Source organism: Lepisosteus platostomus, chromosome 4 (assembly GCF_059453375.1).
Source record: "Lepisosteus platostomus isolate fLepPlt1 chromosome 4, fLepPlt1.hap1, whole genome shotgun sequence".
Taxonomy (NCBI): domain Eukaryota; kingdom Metazoa; phylum Chordata; class Actinopteri; order Semionotiformes; family Lepisosteidae; genus Lepisosteus; species Lepisosteus platostomus.
Window position 1 is genome coordinate 49,966,813 of NC_142614.1, and position 22,177 is coordinate 49,988,989.

General features: G+C 35.3%; 1 protein-coding gene across 1 annotated transcript in view; it reads left to right on the forward strand.

The window, feature by feature from the left end:
* The window catches only part of ipo11 (importin 11), a 275,680-nt gene extending 255,555 nt beyond the window's left edge, over positions 1-20,125 (forward strand). The window contains exon 30 of the mRNA XM_088629761.1: positions 18,862-20,125. Coding sequence (XP_088485887.1) covers positions 18,862-19,026 — 165 coding nt within the window. The 3' untranslated portion in view covers positions 19,027-20,125. The remainder of the gene's footprint in view (positions 1-18,861) is intronic.
* Positions 20,126-22,177: the final 2,052 nt, after the last annotated feature.

Here is a 22,177-nt window from a genome sequence, read left to right on the forward strand (position 1 = left end):
ACTGAACAGAGCAAAAATAATTTCTTGTCCTTTTAAAGGGATTTTGATTTTAATTGCCACACAGCAATGCCTTTGGGACCTTCTTAGCTGAACAAACTCTTATCCAATCTTGTGTCTTTTGCTTTAGCTGAAGCACTTCATTTTGTAATCTGAAGCAGAAAAAATCACTATGATTAGCTTTAAAATAGATATCATTTAATGTTATATTGTAGGGACTAGAATTGCTGTTTAAATTAAGGTTCAAAGTGAGTTTTTCCTCCATATATAGCATGTATGAAAGATATTCCCTTTAGTTAAGAATGTATCAAAGTTTAGAAACAACAGGAGGTCATCGGGTTTATCCAGCCCATGTGTTGTACAATTGTGAGCATAACATCCCTTGATTTAAATTGTATGTTTTTAGCTACAATATACTGTATATCCTAGTATTTTGTTTGCTTTTTTATTTTTTCCTAATTTCTATAACATGTAAGTGATGTGCCAACATTAACATTTAAAGAGACTATGAGACTTCTATTTATTCATTTATGAGGAAAATCTAAGTACACCATATGCTATGCCTTAAGTGTATAATTACTGTTGTTGCTTGTTCAAAGAACTCTGTGTAAGGTAAGGTAAGAACAATTGTGTGTACATGCAGTGCAGTGGAACAGCCCATATTCTGGAAAATCTTAATTTCTACCTTCAGTCCTTTAGAAGTTACTACATTTTCCAATTATATATAGTCATTATATATACATTTCATTTCATGTAAGAAGTCTTTCTTTAAAAATTCAAGTACATTTTCTTTTATTCTTAATGAGATAATGGAGCTGAATGTTTTAGCTATAACCAGCAGTGGTAGAATGCCAGAAGTCAAAATTCACTTCACAACAAACAAAATATTGATCACTTTGGTTAAATGTAATACTGGTTGTAAAAACTACTTTAAATTATGCAGAATAGTTCCATGAACAGCGAAAAATCCAAAAACTCCAAGCTCTCAAGAATTGTGTTGGTGGGAGGCTCATAAGTGCAAAATATACCACAAAAAAGTTTATCATTTTAAAAGCAGTGCTATATACTGTAAGTAATGAATAATTCCTTTGAAGGTGAGTCAACTCAACAAGAATAGCCATAATATAATCTGTAATAAAACCTGTGATTTGTATTATTTTCTGGTAATTAATTTAAATCATACATTATTCCATAACAGACCTAAAAAATGTTTGCTAGGATTTGCCATCATATCTAAGGTGAATCAAAATTGAATAAAAAGACTTGCCAACAGCAGTAATATATGGTCTGATTTAATAACAATAAAGTTTAGCAAAAGAGCCTGTTTGAGGCTGTGATTTTTTAGGGGTATTTGAGAAATGAGGTTATGGTTAGAAAGTAATGTGATTTTATCTCACAAATGTAGAAAGGGGTACATTTGTGGAAAGGTGGTACACTGTGAACTATAAATTAAGCTTTAGATGAGATTTGTGATAAATATCCAATTTAAGAGCAGTATCAACAGTAAAACATGGTAAGAAATTCAGTTAAAAAATGGCATGCTGTTTTTCAACCAGTACATTTCAGCAGAACCCCTAGCACATACTGTACTTTAAACATTTCTACTTTCTTAATCTGCCTTAGACCTCCACTATATGTTCATATAGCAAGCCAACTTCCACTTGTCCAAGACCTTCCAAATGAAGACGGTTTGTTTGGGAAGAAAGTTAGTATAGGGCCAATAATTCTTTGTGTTATATGCAATATAGTCCTTTTGATCCCAAAGGATGCCAGAGTGCTTTAAAAATTGGAATGGGACCCTCCTGTGTGACAAGTTGCAGCCCTTAAGCAGCAACAGAACAACTGCTCACCAGATCAGGTGGAGAGGTGGAGGAGATTGCTTCACTGAGTTATGGGAGAAGATTAGGGAGGACATTCAAATTCGTCATGCAAAATGGAACTTGGAGTTAACAGCAGTACTCTTACAAACTGATCTAAAAAATGGAATCTCTATGAAGTTAAGACATCTATTTGACATTTTATCCAAAGGATGGTACCTCTTTCAGGATAGTGTTCCCAGCAATTCAGAAGCAGAAATGCTTTGGAAGATTATTCATTTCCATCATCTTTTTTTTTCCGGCACTAAGTAAACTGACAAGTGAGAAGATAGACTTGATTTGTTTTGCTAGAATTTGTAAAGGATTGATAGGGTTATCCAGGAAACTTCAAGGTACCACTGAGTGCATAAAAGTTTAATCTTCTATTGAAGAAGCATTTGATTCTCCAACATCAATTCTGCTGATGTTCAACCACATCAAGGTCAGCTTTAAAATCCCGGTTTCCTTGCAGAAGAGGATAGACGTTTGTGTAGACTGGAGCTCTTCAGTTTTTTTTATCTCGGCCTAAGGCCTAAGGCTCTCTTTTTTAGGCAAAATATGCACCGTACAGTTCCATTCACTGACAAAGTTGAATAATTGTTGTTGATTTTTTTTTCCCAAAATATAGAACATTTTTTCCATTTCCAAGATTGTTCTAACTTACAAATATATCCTCTCACCTCATACTATTAGTGTGTGTTGGCTGATCTCTCTTAAACTATTCTTGTGCATTTATGCTGATTTTCAGGCACCAAATACAAGTAAGTTTTGTACTTTAAAGTTCATTAGAAAGCCAGCTCTATTATGCAGATTTTACACTGGTTCATCTTTCATATTCCGATCATGTTTGAAAGTCCTGTCAGAACAAAAAAAGAAAGATGATAACAAAACATTACTGATCAGGTCTTCAAATTATGCATGTAAACTCACACCTTACTCCACTGATTAGCCCTGTATGAGTATAAAATTGTGCCATTTGTGAAACCTGAAGGCTGGAATGTTCACAAATTTCTGCATGCTTGTACTGAAGTGTTACTTCAAAATAAAAGAATGTCTATCCCTTCATCAAAGTATCCCTTCAAAAAGCATTGTGCAGTAAAATAATGATGGATGATGTCTTCGGATTTTGTGATTTGAAAAGGCCAGTACTCGGATACTATGCTTGGAGGTTATTGCTCCCATATCTCATAATTCATGATAATATGAATTATGAGATATGGATTTGTTTTCTTGTTAATTTACTTGGATTATTTGCCATTTTGTTTGCATCTTAGGACCAGAAAGAAATACATTAAAGAGAGAATGAATGCTGAAATGATTTTAAGCTGTCTTAGTGATTTCATTTTTTTTAAACGTAAAGCATAATCTTTTTCATTGATAAATGTGTTAAACTGCTACTGTATATTTATGGAGGTAATTAGACATTTCCTATACTTTTGGTCACACTACTTTAATCTTTTTTGTATCTGTATACCACATAACCAGATGAATAACCAAGCTAATTATTGGAACATGAAATGTATGGGTCTGCTTAATTCAAAGGGGTCATTTTTAATGTTTCAAACATGATTTCTCAACAGGGAACGTTTTGTGTTATTTTTTAAATGGAAACTATTACATACGTTCCAGAAGTTTTTTTCTGGAAAATTAAAAAATACCAGTTACAGTGTAGCATCTTAAAACTGTTTTCTTGTGACAGAATTCACTGTTATTGCAGAACATTAAATGTAAATGTAAGGAAGGTGTATTCAAAGGGTGATGAAGTAAAAGATAGACCTGTCATTTTCAAAATAAATACTGAGAAATCTAATGACTTTGGGGACTATGGGAAATGTTGGGTAATTAACTCTGATAACAAGTTATTGCCCTCCTATGGAGCTCTATACACTTTTTCTCTGAACACCTAGACCCAACATAAAGTATGACCGATCTGTGACGTATTGTACCTTTCAGTTGTTTAAGCTAAAGTGTAATGGTAGTAAAGACTGGATAAAAATATGAGTGCAATCCCAACTGTTGATTTCCATATGGTTCCTGTTCTAGAAAAGATAACACCGCATTTACAGTATATGTGAAATTCAGGCATCCACAATGTTTTTCTTAATTTGTTTGTAGTGCCATTTAACTACTAACTCTATGGCAATATCCCAGGTTGGAAAGATCTCAGCCTATAATATAATGTGGAGCATAAGGAGAGGGACAGATATCACTGCTGGATGCCCCCCTCTCCCCCCATATATACATATATATTTACCGTATAAAGCACCTGCTTCTTCTTTTTTTAGTCAATAACATTTTGAAAACCCCTAAACTGTATGAGTGTAGCTTAATTTAATCAAGGTAATAATAGTAAATGGCAAGTATAATTCAACATTACTTGTTTTATATGTGCTGTATATTCCATTGAAAATGTGTTTTTTACATTGAATTGCAAAGTATTACTGTCTACTTCTGTGAATACTCTAATTTCAGCTGTTGACCCCTTTTCAGTAGTTTTTCCACAACCCAGCACATACACTACTAGGTTTGACAGACAGAGTTAATTTTTGTAAATTTCCTTTCCTGGTTATTCGTAACTGATCATGTTTTTCCCCAAAGTTATTGCCGGTAAACTATCCAGTGTTTCAAAGTTGGGCTATTCGCATATAATACCGTATTCCAACACACAAATCGGTTTGCTCATCACTTCTTTTTTCCTTCTGTTTGTTTCTTTGAAAGTTATGTCAATTCTTTAAAGGATGCTTTTTTTTAAAAATTCAAATGCTGTGAACAGAAGCATCTTTTCTTTTCAATTTTGTATTCAAGGCATTTTTATGTATTTTACTTTTAAGAAACCAAGTAACTTTAAAACTCTTAATTCTTCTCATTTTTCCAGTGTTAGAATATTCAGGAAATGACGATCATTACTGCTGTAAGGTTTAGAAAGATTGAAAGCTGTATTATGTATTATATTTAGACACACTGACTTGTTAGTCAGTGAGAGAAAATCAATGCACTCTAAAATAGAAAGCCTGCTGAGTGTAATACATTCATAATTAACCATAATTGGAAATGTATGAAACTGTATTTAAAAAAATTCCACTTATTTTAGTACTGATGCAACCCCAAGATAATTAATTGCTCAAGAAACAAATCTTAAGCCCAGTTAGTGCAGTGTAATCAGTAAGAGTCAGAGGGACCTGTTGTCCATCAAATATTTAATAATATTCAAGATGAAGGACAAATACAGACAAGCAATAAATCATAATGTAGTGATAAATAAATATTCATAATTCAGTGTTTAAGATGATTGGGATTTTGGATTAATTACTTCTAGTATTTTTTTCTTATAGTTTTGTAATCTGTTGTATAATTGACAATACTTTGTTTAAAACATTCTAACACTTTTTTAAACAATTTTCCGAAAAATTGTTTTGCTAGTAGTTACATTCACAGAATATCTTAATGACTTAATATGATATGCACTGGCTTGCTGTGTTATCCAAGAACATTAAAAGTTACAAGAGAGGAGGCCATTTAGTTGCATATAGCCTATTTGGTAGTTGTTAATTTATTCAGCAATTTCTTAAAAGAAGCCAAGGTATGAGTTTCAACATTACTGTATGTCTGGTTAGCTTGTTCCATATCCCCAGAAATCTCTGGGTAAAGAAGTGCCTCCTCTTCTCAGTTTTAAATGCAGTTTCTCATAGTTTCTACAGTACTTACCTTTTGCCGTATGTTTCATTTTTTAATCTGAAATTTCAGGCCATATTTGCAGTACCTGCCAGCTACTGTCCATATTTTTCTTATTAAGGGGGAGGTGACTAAATATACTGTATACTGAGAGTTATTAAAAGTACAACAAAATTGTTGGTTCCAATGTAGTACAATTTTAAATACGTCTTGATAATATAGTAGTTATGCAGGTGTCATGCCTCCTTCTTCTGTCCTTTTTACTGTTTGCTTCTGATCTGGTACTATATATACACAAAGAGCCTACAGTAACCTCCAGAATTACTGTCATCCTTGGTAAAGATGGGCAAAAAAGGCTATGAAAAAATGTTTTTGTTTTTCATCAGCTTGATCTTACACTGAAAATATGAGAGAAATCTGACCTTTCAGTGAGGTAAAATTATTCAAAGAAAAAAAATCAGGCTAGGAGACTGGGATGGCCACTGCAAAAGCTTGATTCTGTCAGTGAACCATTTCTTTGTGGATTTGAAGGTATGCTTCAGATCATTGTCCTGCTGGAAGATCCATCCGCAACCCAGTCCTAGCCTCCTGGCAGAGGCAGCCCGATTTTGATCTAAAATCTCCTGGTATTGGATGGAGTCCATGATGCCATATATCCATATATTCCCAAGGCTTTGGGAAGAAAAACAGCCCCACACCATCACAGATCCACTACCATGTGGGGATGAGATTCTTTTGTGCATGACCTTGACACTTTTTACTCCAAATCCACCTCTGGTGTTTGTTGCCAAAAAGCTATATTTTTTATTTCATCTGACTATAGAACCTGGTTCCAATCAAAGTTCCAGTGATGTTTAGTGAACTCCAAGTGCTTACCTTTGTGGTTTGATGACAGCAGAGGCTTTCTTCTGGTAAGCCTTCCAAACTAGTTTGTTGTCATGGAAGTGGCGTCTAATTGTAGTTTTGTAGACCTGATGGCCCTAGGATGCAACCAACTCCTGCAATTGTCCAGCTGTGAACGTTGGAGAAAGTTTTGCATCTTGAACCATCTTCCTCACTGTGAGTGGGGGCAAAATACACTTTCGTCCACTTCCAGGCAGTTTCATCACAGCTCCAGTGTTTGAAACTTCTTAATTATTGCCCTAATAGTGGAGATGGGTATTTCCAGGTGTGAAGCTATTTTTTATACCCCTGATATTTATACACCAGTGAAACAGGAAGTCATGGATGACCACTTAAGAGTTCCTAAAGACTCGGGTGTGCTTAAAAAAGGTAAAATATGAATGGGAATATATGTCAATTAGATTTTGTTCATAGGAATTTCTAGGGGTGCCAATAATTGTGAAACATGTTTTTGAGAAAAATGTTTATTTTTTATAATGTTTATAATTTTACCTCACTGAAAGGTCAGATTTCTCTCATATTTACAGTGTAAGATCAAGCTGATGAACAACTAAGACATTTTTTCATAGCCTTTTTTTGCTCATCTTTACCAAGGGTGCCAATTATTCTGGGGGGCACTGTATGTGTAAAATTTTTGCTGTGCTTTCCTCTTGTCATACAGTAAGTACCTTTTCTGTTTTGATTGTGAGCTTTTCATTTCAAGGTCAACGTCCTCTATTCGTACTCAACAGAAGTCTTGGCCCTGATGATTATGCTATTCCTTTTTTTTAAATACGAACATGAGATACTGATACAAAATCACTTCACATAGAAATGTTAATGAGTGCATGCTTCAGATGTTGCATCAGCCTTGCAATAGTGTGGAAGCTCTGTGCAAATAATACTTTGCCCTGATCTCAAGATTAATAATTGGCACTAAGATACTTCTCCTTAATGCTTTATTCTTTGATCAAAATCTCCCCCCATGTTTTCTGTTACATGCTCATAATGCTCCTGGATTTTCTATTGTATGTTTAATACTGCTATATCAAAACCTAATACTTTGTTTAAATACTAATTTTATTAATTTAAAATTTGAATTTAAAGTATGAATATGTGGGGTTTAACACCTATTAATGTTGGGTTCATTGCACACATGTTGTTGAAAATGAGAATTATCCAGACTGCTGTTCTGAGAATTGGAACAACAAAAAAAATTAGGAAGACCTGAACAGAATCCTGTACTCAGATGGCTTGGCTGTAAGAGCCAAAGAGGTTGTGCATTCAAAGGCAAATCAAGAAGCAACTTACTCAGTTTAAAATGTGGTAAACAAACAACAAATCAAAAAGACCTGTTTACATTAGACATCACGTGAAAACAGTTTCGTAAAATACGTATTTTTCCATTTAGTTTCCTTGATGTTCTGACTGACATAATGAGCTATGTTCTTGTTCTTATCAAATTAATCTCTGTATGTTTTAAATGTTGCATACATTGTGAATTATGCAAACTGAAAGGCGTATTCTGCATATGTGCAAACAGTCTGTGACTGTAACACTCTGTAAATAACTATTTATCCCATTATATTGTTGAATGTCAGCATATAATTGAATGCAAAACAAAATTCCAGTAAGGCTTTAAAATTCAAGCTGTTAAACATGGCCTGTGTTTCCTGTTGATACACAGCTACTCATCAACTGGAATTTGATTAATCCAGACCACAAACTATTGATTGATCTGAGATGATAATATAAAACAGCACTGTTTTATGGATTAAATTTACTACAAAATACCCTGTTGAGACAGCTGGTCATTATCATCTGCCTATAGTGTTGTTTGGTTTAAATTTTAATTTCTCAGTAGTACAGCTGCTAAAAGTTTAGCATACTACATTTTTTTTGTTTTCTTTACCAGTACATAATCAGTGTTGATCACCCTGTATGTGTTGACCAAAAGTCACTAACGTATCAGCAAATTGGCAGAATTGTTATTTGAAGATAGGCTTTACGTTTTGATATGACCATTTCAACTCAAAGATTGTCCAGGATAAATAACATTCCAGTATTTATTTAAAGAAAGATTTTAATTATTACTTTGTGTGCATATTCAGGAGAGTTAGGCACAATTTTTTTAATAGAATAGTGTTCCCTGTACAATTAGTAAAAAAGAATGTTTTATAAAATAGAGAAGCTGCTTAATTTCTAGCTATAAATAGTCAGTTCTCAGAATGTCATCTTGGATCAGAATTTCGGAGCCATAAGCTGATTTTGGATGTGAGCTGCTTCCTTTTCTTCCTTGTCTTCAGTTTAACTTTCCAGCTTGTGTTTTTATTCTTGTACAAAATGTTTTCCATGTACTCTACCATATTGCTTTAAAGTTTTCATTTTAAATTTTTTTGTGATTATACATGACATAATAATACTTAGTGAACCAGGCAGTTATACCACAGGCAAATACAACTAGCAAACAGTTATGAACCTTACATTTCTCCCCCCTAATATTCTTACCAGCTATGATTAGATTTGTGTGTACCACCAATGTAGCATGGGTGAGATGGATTATATGTTTGGTTTTAATATATATGGGTTGAATGTTGACATTTCATATGCTATCATATTCATATTTCTTTGTGCTGCCATGATTGTTACTTTGAATTTACATATCAGTGATTTTAACTGCAAATGTAGAATAGTTTTTCAGTTTTCTCCATGAGGTTTACTCAGAAAAGGTTAAGGAGACATGTGGAATAATAAGTGTATAAAAGAATGCTAATCCTGTACACAGTGTGTATCTCTTTAAATATTATATCAAGTTGGAAAGACGAAAATGAAGGTTTCTGATAGTGCTCTTTATTAGCAGGACACAAATGTAGTGGCTTGAATTGCTCTTAATTCTTTAAATGAATTGTTTCATAAACTTTCAGAAATGCTTTACTATTGGTAAGTAGAGAAGAAATTAAATAGAGTAATAATGTAAGCATATATTTCTTTTAAAAAACCAAATATAATTTCTCACTTCTGGTCCTGGATGAAGTGGATTTAACTCAGTACATGCAGTACAGTGATATATTTCATTATAATGGCTGTATCCCTCCTTGGACAATCCTGGCTCCTGGCTGAATATTTTTCTGGTGCCATCTTTATCTCTTCTGACACTTATTTTTCTATTTTATGTTCATGGGTCAGGCTAACTCATAGGTCAATTCTAATGTTCCCTTGTTATCACACGGATATGACAGCAATCTCAACAACCTAACTGTTTACTCCAGCTGTGCAATTACTGTACACCCCACTTGCCAGAGGGGTATAATTCATACCATTACAGAAGAGGATAAAATATAACCACTGCCTTCAACCAAAAAGTTATGTCATGAGAACATTTTCATACTGTATGAAGTTGAACATGCATGTAGTCTTTTAACAGTTAATTTAAATATTATCTGGTATTTGTCTTTAATGGATAGAAATTGGTTCCTTTTTTTTCATTTGGCATTAGTTTCATGTTCTCTGTTGATATACAATAAGTTAATTGTCCATCTAGTCCCTCAGCCTTCATATTTTGTCAATACTTAGGGTCTCTCAAATGTCAACACTACTTCACTATAATGCACTCCACATTTTCCTAATTTCATTCCTATGACATTAGTGTGTACTGTAGGCACAGTACTTGTACAAGTCTGGCATGTCGTTCCTTCTGCATGGGAATCAGGACTGCAGGCTTAGCTCATCCTTATGCATTATGATTAGTTCAGTAAAGCTAAGCCTGTGAGTGAGGCACACGACTAGTTTTTGGAATGAAATAAATTAGCAAAACGCCTGCAAAATTAATGTAGACCAATTCTACCTCATTATATCTAAATATATGCAGTATTTAAATGGTCACTTGCAGAGGTTAACAGAGTCTGCCTTGTTAAAGCTGCTTTGCAACGAGGCTTTAAAATGAGAAAAGAGCTTGGAATCTGCTGGTTGATAAATATTTTCAGATTAGATATCAGTTACAGAAACTCAGAATTTTTCTAAGAATTGCACCCATGTTCACATTTACAGTATATTAACTGAATTTATCAGTTTGAGAAACTTTAATAAACAATCCAAAATGTTAGTGTTATACATTTTCTGGAGAAATTTTCCACTTTTAGTCAGCAGCAATTCTGTATATTCCCTCTACTGTACCAGCTGTGTTTCTGAAAAGGGGTGCAGCACATACACCTGTCACATAGCAGAGCTCTTCCTCAAGATTCCCTGGGAGACAGGCCTGTGCAGGCATTATTGTAGGTGATGGTGTAAAAGGGCTTTCACATTTTTAACTTGGTTTTATTTAAATCTGAGATTTTCTTTTATCTTTTTTTTTCCCAAAAAGCTCTTGTGTGAAAAGATATTTTGTTTCTATAAACCCTACGATCCATTTGAAGCATACCATGACCCTTGTTTGGAACTACTGGGGCTCTGAGCCCATCTGGACCCTACATTTGCTCAGATCTCAGATACAACATTGAGCAAAGCCAGAAGTGCCATCTGTGAACTAAATTATTTTGCATTCGGTTTTTAATTGAGCAGGAATAATGCAGGAACCTGTACATAAAGTCACATTTTATCCCAAGTAAAAAGTATATTTGGATGATTTTATTACTGTAACACCTACAGTATAATTAAGGCCCTACACAATTTTCAGTTTAATCTGATTGATTTAACCTGACCTCCGGATGTCAATCAAACCACTCCAGTGAAACTGATGTGCAGAATGATTTAATGATATGCACATCAACCACTGGCTAATTATAAAATATCACCCAATAATTAGGAACAATTAAAGCTGTTCTGCAGCTGATGCAAAAGCTAAATTTCAAATAAATGATATTTAGTTGGTCACATATTTTAATGACTAGAAAAAATCATAGAAAAAAGTCTGGAACATGGAAAGTTTCTGTTTGACATTGGTGTTTGTCTGTCACATTGTTCTGGACAACACTGAAATTTAAAAATAAAACTCACCAATCATTATTACATTGTACCAAACATCATTACGCCAAACAGTATTCATTCCTAACAGACACACTGCATTTATTCTGTAATACAAAAGGTATTTGTCAGTGCTCTGTACATTGTCATAAAATTACAGCTGTGTCCGATCCCCAGCCTTACAGTGCATTTCATTACAAATACAAGTAAACTTTTTAACCATGTCAGTTGAACAGCAAAGGCTAGTTTTGAGGCACGGAAGGATTTCACTGACATGTAGACTATCAAGGGTATTAGAAACGTACAGTGTATGGTTTAGTATTATAGAATTTGTATAGAAATCACCTATTTGGGTTTGTTTTCTGTAGAAACTTTTTTAACTTTCAGTTTCATGTTTTTATTAATACTCTTTTCTTCCCACTAAGGTATTAAGAGAAATACCTGCCTGTCAACATTTCAGTGTGTAACATTAGTACAGTAGTAACAGTTGTCTATGAAACACTACAGACTTTGGTGGAAAATGTCAAATAATTATATATAATATATAAACATTAAGTTTTTCCACCTTGTTTCTTCGAAAATGAATTGCAAAATGATTTGTGCTGTAATCTTACTGGATTTTTTTGTGTTAGTTTATGCTTCAAAATTTGGGATCATATTTCTTCAGTATATTCATGCAATTGCTTTTTTAACTTTATACAAATAGTTGCTATACCATAGGTATGCAATCAGTAATAGCACTAGCCTGATTATGCATTGCATTGTTATATAACACATTGTCATGTAGTTTATTACCAAGAACAGATGACCTGCACAAACAGCACAAATTTATTTACATTGGCCAAGAAAAAAGACTGACACATAGGATGTTGTGGCATAATATGAGAATATCAAACAAAGATGTAAGGATGTGTTTTGGATAAAATACAAGCTACAAACGTCCTTACAGTACGAATCTGTGTTCAAAGCCCACTTTAAACTGCATTTGATAATGGAGAAAATTATACATAGGCAGGTCTTGTTCAGTGTAAAAATGCTTTTGAACCCTGGTGGTGGAATGAACTTGAACTTGAACTTTATTGCCATATGTAACCGGTACTGGTACAATGGAATTCTTACTTACAGAAAGTCTCTCGATTGTAAAACAAGTGTAAAAAACAAAACAAAGTGCAAACAGTGCATCAAGACAATGTACAAACAAACAATAGACAATGTGCAAGTAAACATGCAGACAGTTTGAATGTAAACAATACAGACGTGTAAACAATGACTGGAGACGTACAATAAATAAATTACAATGAGGAAGATGGTGATGGTGTAGGTGTGGTCCGAGGGGGATGGCTAAATGTGTTCGCCAGTCTCACTGCTTGTGGATAGAAGCTATTGAAGAATCTAGTGGTAAGTGTCCGTATGCTCTTATATCTCTTGCCTGAGGGCAGTGGGGTGAAGAGCTCATGCCCTGGGTGGTGACTGTCCTCTGTGATGGCCAGAATTCTACCACGGCAGCGGTCCTCATAGAGCTGTTTAATCTCGGTGAGACCGCAGCCGATGATCTTCTGGGCCATATTGACCATTCTCTGCAGTGCCTTTCTTTCTCGCGAAGAGGTGTTGCCATACCACACGGTGATCCCGTTGGTGAGGACGCTCTCGATAGTGCAGCGGTAGAAGTTCACCAACACATGTATTGGCATCCCCCATCGCTTGAGGCACCTCAAGAAATAAAGGCGCTGCTGAGCCTTCTTCATGATAGAGTCAGTGTTCACAGTCCAGGTTAGATCTTTAGAGATGTGAATTCCCAAAAACCTAAAGCTGGTGACTGTTTCCACTTCCGTTCCATCAATACTGAGTGGGCTGTGAGTGTGTGGCCTGTGTCTCCGAAAGTCCACTATTAGCTCTTTCGTTTTCTTTATGTTCAAGTCCAGGTTATTGCTATGACACCACCTAAGCAGCTGTACAACTTCATCCCTGTAAGTGGACTCGTCATCATCACTGATCAGTCCTATTATAGTGGTGTCATCGGCAAACTTGATGATGCGGTTGTTGCTGTGTCTTGCTGTGCAGTCGTGAGTAAATAGGGAGTACAACCTTGGACTCAGACAGCAGCCTTGTGGGGTTCCAGTGCTCAGGGTGAGTGGTGTTGATGTTTTATTGCCTATCCGCACCACCTGTGGTCTCTCGATAAGAAAGTCCAGCAGCCAGTTGCAGACAGAGTTTCACAGACCTAATCCCCTGAGCTTTGTCACCAGTTGACTGGGTATGATGGAATTGAATGCTGAACTGTAGTCCACAAACAGCATTCTCACATACGAGTTCTTAGTGTCCAGGTGTTCCAAGGCTGTATGCAGAACCAGGGAGACAGCATCATCCACTGATCTGTTGTTCTGGTAGGCGAACTGCAGGGGACATTTTCCGAGATTAAATGACACATGAGAGTGTCCTGAAAAGAATAAACAGAAGTAAGTTTTTTTTCCCTACTGTATTATGTTTGTGAACAAGGGGGAAAAAATTCCAACAACCAGTTAAACTGTTTGCTGTGATGCGTAGCAGTTATTTATTGTCATGTTTTATTGATTTTATTTGTGGGCTCTGGTTTGGAATTTGCAGTCCTTTCAATTACTTGTAGAGAACACACATTAAATCCCCATTTCTGTATATCAAGCAGTGTTTTTGTTTGTTTACTGCATAAAAGGAAGTAGTACTTAAGTGTGTCATTTCTTCACTTGTTTCAAATGCAAAGACAGTGATGATCACAAGTCCTATTCTGTTTCTTTGACCAAGACTGCAGTACCGCTGCTTTTAATGCTGAAACTTAATTACCACTATCTTACGTACAGGTACCAGTAATTTATATAATAATACAAATTATCTACTTTTAGGGCTTCAGGGAAGCTTAATAGAGAGATTGGAATGTGCTGATGGCTTTGAGACTATCTGCACAGCTAAAAGCACACACTAAATACCCGGCTAAACTTCAAAGGTACAAATACCATTCATGTCCTACTCTAGCAGCACGTTGAAAACAAAAAGACTGTAAAATGTGAAACTTGTACAAGAGGTGGAGCGACATCACCTGCCTTTAATCTTCTATACGCCTGATTTTCTCTAGTCGCCGGTAGTGTGTGACTTTACTGTTTGCTGTTCTAAATGACCTGGCTCTGGTCTCCTGCACTTTAGCTTTTTCCACTCTTGGGTCTCCCATGGTCTGCTCTCTCATACATTAATCCTGCTACTAACTCGTCACATTCTCTCTTAGATCACTAACTTGCTTCTCTAGGCAAAGAAGCATTCGGATTCATACCAACTCTCTCCACGGCGCCTAGCTGTCTCTCTTCACTAAACTCTTTACTCTCTCATTTGTCCACATTCTCTCTCTAACTCTCCAAGCTGATCCTGTTTGGACAGGGATGCTTCTTTATATCAAACTCTAGAGTCCCTGACACACCAATAGATGATTTGCTTTGCTTTTCTTCTGTCGGAGAATGCTGTCTGTCTGCAGCTCCTAAGGCAAAGGGTGTATCTGGGACTCGACTTGTGCTGCCCTAGACTCCAGCCTTCTTGTCTGTGGGGAGACAATACAATGCTACTTTGCCAAGAAATGCCTTGTAAGGCCTGGTTAAGTAAGAAAACCCTGTTCTTGGGAGTGCACGTCTTCTCCATTGAGTCTGGCAAAAAAGCTACATGTAGTCCTGCCTGTGATGTCTTTTGCTTGCTGTTCTACAGGATCTAGTTCAAGTTCTTCAGGCCTAGCCTAAGAACTAGTCTAACTAGCCCAAGCTGGCTCTAGCAAGAACTCCTGTATGTGAAGCCCTCACCTTCTCTCCTTCTGAATCCATTCTTCCCAACTGGTCCCATAAACTACTTGGTTACCCTTATAGGAGTGGTTGATTCCATGCTAAGCTTGTCCTGACAGCTCATTTCCTCACATGGAATTCTACTTACTCCAAGAGCTCAAGACCCAGTCATGCTAAATGTCAACAGTGTTTCTCAATTAATTGGTCACTACTATACAGGCCCCTCAGTTGGGTCTGGGTTTTGAGTCGCGGTGGTAGTGTGCTCACACAGCTACCTCTTACTATATCACAGTGGTGAAACTCAACATGAAAATATCTTGATAACTCACTACCAACCAAAGTCATATGATATGATTTTGCAGAACGTGTATCATAATTTGTTTTTGTAACCAACAGTGAATTAGTGAGCAAACACTAAAGGAGGGCTCAATAATAACTTAATAATATGAACGTAATATAAATGAATATTTGTAATGCATGACAACAGTTATTCTAGTAATTTTTAAAATGTTATATATAATTCCTTCTGTGGTCATATTGCAGTATTTTTGGATTTATTGTAACAAGGTTATCCATGTTTGAGGCAAACATAGTTTTATATTTCAGTAACCTTTTACAACACTTTGTTGAATTCCTTTTATCTCCTTACAATGCTTATGATATATCTACCACTCACTCTGTGTAATCCTTATATAATATAATTTTAATATTTACAACTACTTAAATTTGCTACTACTCCAACTATTTAAATATAGTGTTACTATTCACTTTTTACTATTCAAACATTTCTTTTGAGGCTGGATAAGGCGATTAGTTGATTTATCTTCTATCACAGTTTTATAAGTCTGGATTATTGTTGAGTCCAGTATTTTTCCCTACAGACAACAATCCATTTTATCAGCTTTGAAGTATGGCTGCCAACACTCTACTTTTGTCTCTTCACAGAATCGTACCTTTAGAACTGTAGGATCCCAGCATATTGACAAAAGTCTTTTTATTTGTGTTTCTCTGAGAGCTTTTTTTTTTGTAATAGCTCCCAAAGTAAAAGCATAAGTGCCCCACACATCAACATCTTTCCTTCAGTGTTAATGTTGCAATAGCAGTACATCTGTCCTTCATCTGCCTGATAATCTGGTAGTTGATGCCATTTTTAATTGTTACCTGATCTCTTTAATTGATTATCACTCTTGAAAATGGCCTGAGAATTATTCAATTTTATTACATTTAAGACTAGGCAGTTCCATGTAAAATTCAGTATTCAGTATTCATTGAGATGTACACATATGTATTGGAAACCTGTTGTTTAAATTTTTTTAAGTCACAAAAATAAGGTACTCAGTAGCTCTCAGTTGTGGTGGATCTGTGTTTACTAAAACTTAAATACTACTTACAAGTGTTATCACTCTTAAAAAAGTGGTTTCACAATATTCATTATACCTTTTTAACAGATAACCTAGTTTCAGATGTAGGATGCTCATATTTGAATCTGCAGTTACTACTATTATCATTATTTTTAATAATTTTAGTAATTCACTGCTTATTCTGTAAAATATGTTCTTCCTTTGAGTAAATAACTAGAAAAAAAATGTCCTATCCCCAGACCAAGTAATTAGTACTTGTAAAGACTAATGTGTTTTCAAATAAGTGAAAGTTTATGCTGTACGTTCACAAGGGAGTAAACTGCAATACTTCATTCAGCATGTCTTGGCAATCAATAAAGCAGACCTGGGGTTAACATTATAGACAAGCTGTCAGTTCTGTTTGTCCTTTTCCCTTCTTTAAGAGACATGGGATTTATGGAAATATGTTACAGAGTAAATCAAGCTTTGTTCACTCATACAGTATGACTGTATAACAGGTATGTTGCAGATTTTAAGCCACAGTATCTACTGGTGTTTACAGAACATAAGGAAGGTTGCAAACAAGAGCAGTCCATCTAGCCCTTATGTTAGTAGCCGGTTGCATCAAGGATCATATCGTGCTGTTTCTTGAAAGAAGCAAGGGATTGAGCTTCAACTACAAGGCTGAGTAGTTTGTTCAGTACTCCCACATCCCTTTGCGTGAAGAAGTGCCTCTGGTTCTCAGATAATAATGCACATCCATTTAGTGCCCAGCAGTGACCTCTGGTTTATTTTTCAGCGTTGATAACTATATTGTGTTGGTTTTGTCAGAACCTTTGAGATTTTGAATACTTGATTAATGTCCCTTCACAATCTTCTCAGTTCAAGACTAAAAAAGCTTACCTGTCTTAGCTTGTATGTTCGAGTGACAAAATCGTACAACATCTTACTGGATTCTAAATGTCTTACTCTTGCATTGTCCAGTTTTAACACAAAATCCCTTGATTTAAATCCCTTGCTTTTAGCAACATGCCCTATTTCATGATGAGCGTTTCATCCACCAGGAATTTGTCTTTTGTCTTGAATATATAGCTTAATCTTTTTTTAATTTAACTTTGCTTCTGTGTTTTTTGCTAATCCTCCTTATGTGATATCATCTGCAGAGTTGATTAGTTTATGAACTATATTAGAATCTAGATCACTGATATAAATTTACAAGAGCAGTAGACAGATCCCTGTGGTTCTCTGGTAATTACATTCCCTAACTTGATCATTCTCTCCTAAATCTGTTTTTTGTGTGTGGACTGCTTTAAAGAGTTATTCTTCTTCTGTATATCGAATTCATTATCTTTAAAATAGGATCCACAGATACATCTTGGGGCTTTTAAGTGTTTTAACTTGCAGAGGCACTCTTAATTTAATGCACAGGATGAACCTTTTACAGTACTTCTGTTTTCATCTGTTTAAAACTTGAGGGTTTTGGCTTACTGTATACTATGTTGGCCAGGACTTTTGACACGTCCACGTCCCCTGTTAAATACTGTTAAAAAATTTCTCTCTCACGGAACAATGTTAATTAAAACATTTTCGAACTTCCTATAGTATCAGTTTATAATTTTTATGTTAACCCCCCCCCCCCCCTTCAGAATTGTTAATTATTAATTCTGGTTTTCTAGTTATTCTTAAAGCACCTTTATTTTGCAAGCAGTTTCTCTTAAATGTATCTAAATTATTTTCATTTACCTTTACAGATGCACACAAATATTTGATAGCATATATACCATGACAAAATGTTCTATATCACCAACCACTGGTGCCTGTTCTGTGCACCTGGTGTAATCATATGTAGTGAGCATTAAAACATTATAGAGTGAAATTTGCATTTCCTTAATGAGTCAACTTTTAATAATGCAAGAGTAACATTGAATCTTTTATAGATACATTCGATCACTGCCTAGTTTTGTATGATCTCTCTTAATGCATGAAACAACTACTGTACTGCCTTAATTATAGGTTAGATGCATGCTGTCAGTTTTTCTTAGTGACAGTGTGAATTTTGTGAATAATTGAAATTCTTCATTTTAATTACTGAAGCATTGTTATTTTTCCCCAGATGACCACTTAATTAACACTTTGTCATTAAACACAACTGTAGTCCACATTCCATTCTGTATTTGTGGAATTTTCTCCCCCATATATGACAGGATATCTGAGGTTTAATCTTTTTATACTTATTACTGTGTTTTGTGAGTGATGTCTATACTGTATACAACATTAACTTGTACGTTTTCTGTGTATGTGTTCTCTAAGTATGCGTGTAAAAGTATGTGAATTGTGCTAATTACTATTATATCTGCTCCTCAGCTTGCCTTGGAAGACCCAGTCCACAGTGTGTCACTACAGCAATTTGTGTATGAAAAGCTAAAAGCTCAACAGTTACTGATGGGAGACCAGAACTTCCAAGCTCTAATGGAAACTGTGGACACAGAGATAGTCCGACAGCTTCAGGAATTCCTGCAAGGCCTGTAAAGCTGGATATGCTGAAAACTGTGCTAATATTTTATGGCTGAACATTACCAGAGCTCATATGTTTAAATGTTCATCTTGCTTCCTTGTGTATTAATATAAGGCAAAAAGAGACAATTAAATATGAGGTAACATAACAAACGAATGGAAATAATGAAGATATCTGGAAATAATGAAGACAAAGCAGGAACGTTGGACTGTTTGAATTGAGAAACAAGTTTGTTGAAGTTTGAGTTTTGAAAAAAGCTGGACCAGGCAGTGTTTACAGATGTATTAATAACGGACTAGAAATGTAATTTTGTATTTATGTAAAGAATGGATTTTCTGCATGTTAGGATATTGCTATCAGCAAAATGACTTAACTACTGAAATCAAAGAGTTTTTGGAGACACTTTGCATCATAAGTATATTAATGAAAAATGCTTTGTATATGCTTAGCGTTGATCATTTCACTTTTAGTATGTTTAATAAAAGCAAACTTCGTTCAGATGCATCTTGGCTCCTACAGTATATTGGTTTTCTTAGTGATTTATTGGAGCACTAAAACCAAAAAATGACTCTTATAAGTTAGTTTTAGAAGGGTTGACAAACAACATCTATTGTCATTATAGAAGTAGAAGGGAATGATTTGATAAAAGTGATTTATTTTGTTTGACTTAAAAATAGTGTTTCTGTATAAAATACTTGGTAATCTCACTAAACTAGATATATATTCACTGTGATTGAAATAAGTAGCAGGTATGAAAAATATATCAACTGAAAAGGCCTTATGTTATCAGCCTTACTTATTTTGAAACCTTTGAGTTGTTTTTTTTGTTTTAAATAAGCTTGTTATTGTACTGATATTTTGTTTCAAGATGATGAGCAATCAATTTTTTTAAAATGCATTACTTCTAAAATCCAGTATTTGTTTAAACAAGATCATTAAAAATACAAACATTTAATCATTCAGGCAGTTTAAATCAATAAAGTATAGTACATGGCTGAAAACCTAAACGTGTTTTGTTGTTTTAATGAATTTTAAAATGTACACCACACACTTTAAGGGAAAAAGGTTACTGCATGTATAATCCAAATAAAGGTACTGATTTCACTTGTATAAGTAACCTTGTAGTTTATTCCAAAATACATAAGGAATAAAATCATGAGTAAAAATTGAAACAAAGGCAAGAAATCTGGTCTGTTTATTTTATTGCCATACTTGCAGTGCTATTTTTTATTTTCCCATGGCATTTTTCATCTTGTCTTTAGCAGCATATTTTGTAAATGAAAGTCATCAGATCTTTCTAGTTCAAAATTACAATTTTTCATCTGAATATTTTTGCTGACAGCATGCTTGATGTTGATGTTTGTAAATGCTGTATGTCCAGTTTCCATTTCTTCTGGTGTTCAGCAGGAAGAGTAAAAAGAAGAAAATCTTACTGATCTGACACAGGCTGCTTTTGTGCTGTGTGGCTAGTGCCAGCTGACTATTCCGTTTGAACCATGATGATGTATTCAGTTTGCTTTACCACTAACAGATCTGTTTTTTCTTATTTGCTTACGGAAACCACAGACCAGGCATGCTGCTGCTGTCCACACAATGAGTAATACAAATGAATGGTTTGCATAAAGAAAAAGGTAATGCCACAGATTAAATCTAATTTACTGGCCTACTCATGACTCCTGAATAAACAGATCCTCTCACAGATACAGTAGGTACAGTTTACTTTATTTATTTACCTATGCTAAGTGACTGTTTTGTGTATGCACAAAACACTTCTACAGTTTATAAAGAAAGCTTTAATAATTAACCTTAATTTGCCATTTAATTGTGATTAAAGAGCACAATGTACTCTCACTTTGTATACATTTGGCAAAATGTTGAAGCTAACTAAAGTGTAAATAAAGATTATTTGCCTTTATGAGTGAACCTTACAAAAACAAATTTCCCTGATTACCTTCATTTTAGATATTAACATGTGACAGGTAATCAGAACTGTCTTGCAATCTGAAATCAAATCTATACACAATTAAGCAAAACTTAAAGCTTTTTGATCATTTGTGTTTGCCCTGAATGTATTTACGTGCACAACACACTTGCTGTAACAGTCTCAGTAAATTAACTGAGAGTAATTTGTCTAAGATCTTTAATAGCATGTACAGTATAATCCTCGGAGAATGATAAATACCAAATTCCGTGCAACTAGTTATTATGGCAATAATGTTTTGAACTTGAACTTGAAATGACCAGCAGTTAACAAGTGTCTGGCCTTGTAGAGTACACCTTTCTGATTTACATCAGCAGCAAGTCATAGCTATGCATTTTTTATGAATCAAATCATGCTACATGAAACAAAAACTCCTCAATCACTCATCTGAAAGTAAGTTAAGAAAAGAAACATTGCTTGTAAGCACAATAAATAAATGTATAATCAGGAAGATGGCAATACTTTTGAAACAGGTGCACTAATATTTTCTTCAGACAACATACTGTATAACATTTGTCTTCAACAATGCTGATCAACAGTGGTCAACCTGGAAAATCACTGTCTGGCAGTATGACTGACCATCACTGGAAGTTATACAGTTGCCATGCATGCTACTGTATGTCCAATGTTTCAGATGTTGTCTTGTGGGATTCTGTTTCATCCCTCTCATATGTTTCCCAGATGCCACAAGTCAGAGATGCCATGTCTTCTGATCTCATCCTACAGATGTTCAACTGGACTCAACTGTGGCGTGTAGGTCGGACTCGCAAGAAAGTCATTAAAAAAATCAAGTTCACCGTCTTCTCTCTCCCCTCCCCCTCTCCTCCAACTCCTTCCACCATCTTCTGAAAACTGTGGTCCCAGCTCCCTAGTATAGTATCCTAAATAACTGCCTGCAGAAGATATGGTTTGCAGCTCCTTAGCTTCTCATTCCATAACTATGTTTCCTCTGAACATTCTGCCGTCTTGTCACAGAACTGAGAAGCAATAACGGCATAAATGCCAGCAGCCATATCACTCTCCAGCTCACAACTAGCAACCCACTGAAGCTCAGCAAGTGTGAGCCTGGTCACTACCTGGATGGGAGACCTCCTGGGAAACACTAAGGTTGCTGCTGGAAGAGGTGTTAGTGGGGCCAGCAGGGGGTGCTCACCCTGCGGTCCATGTGGGTCCTAATGCCCCAG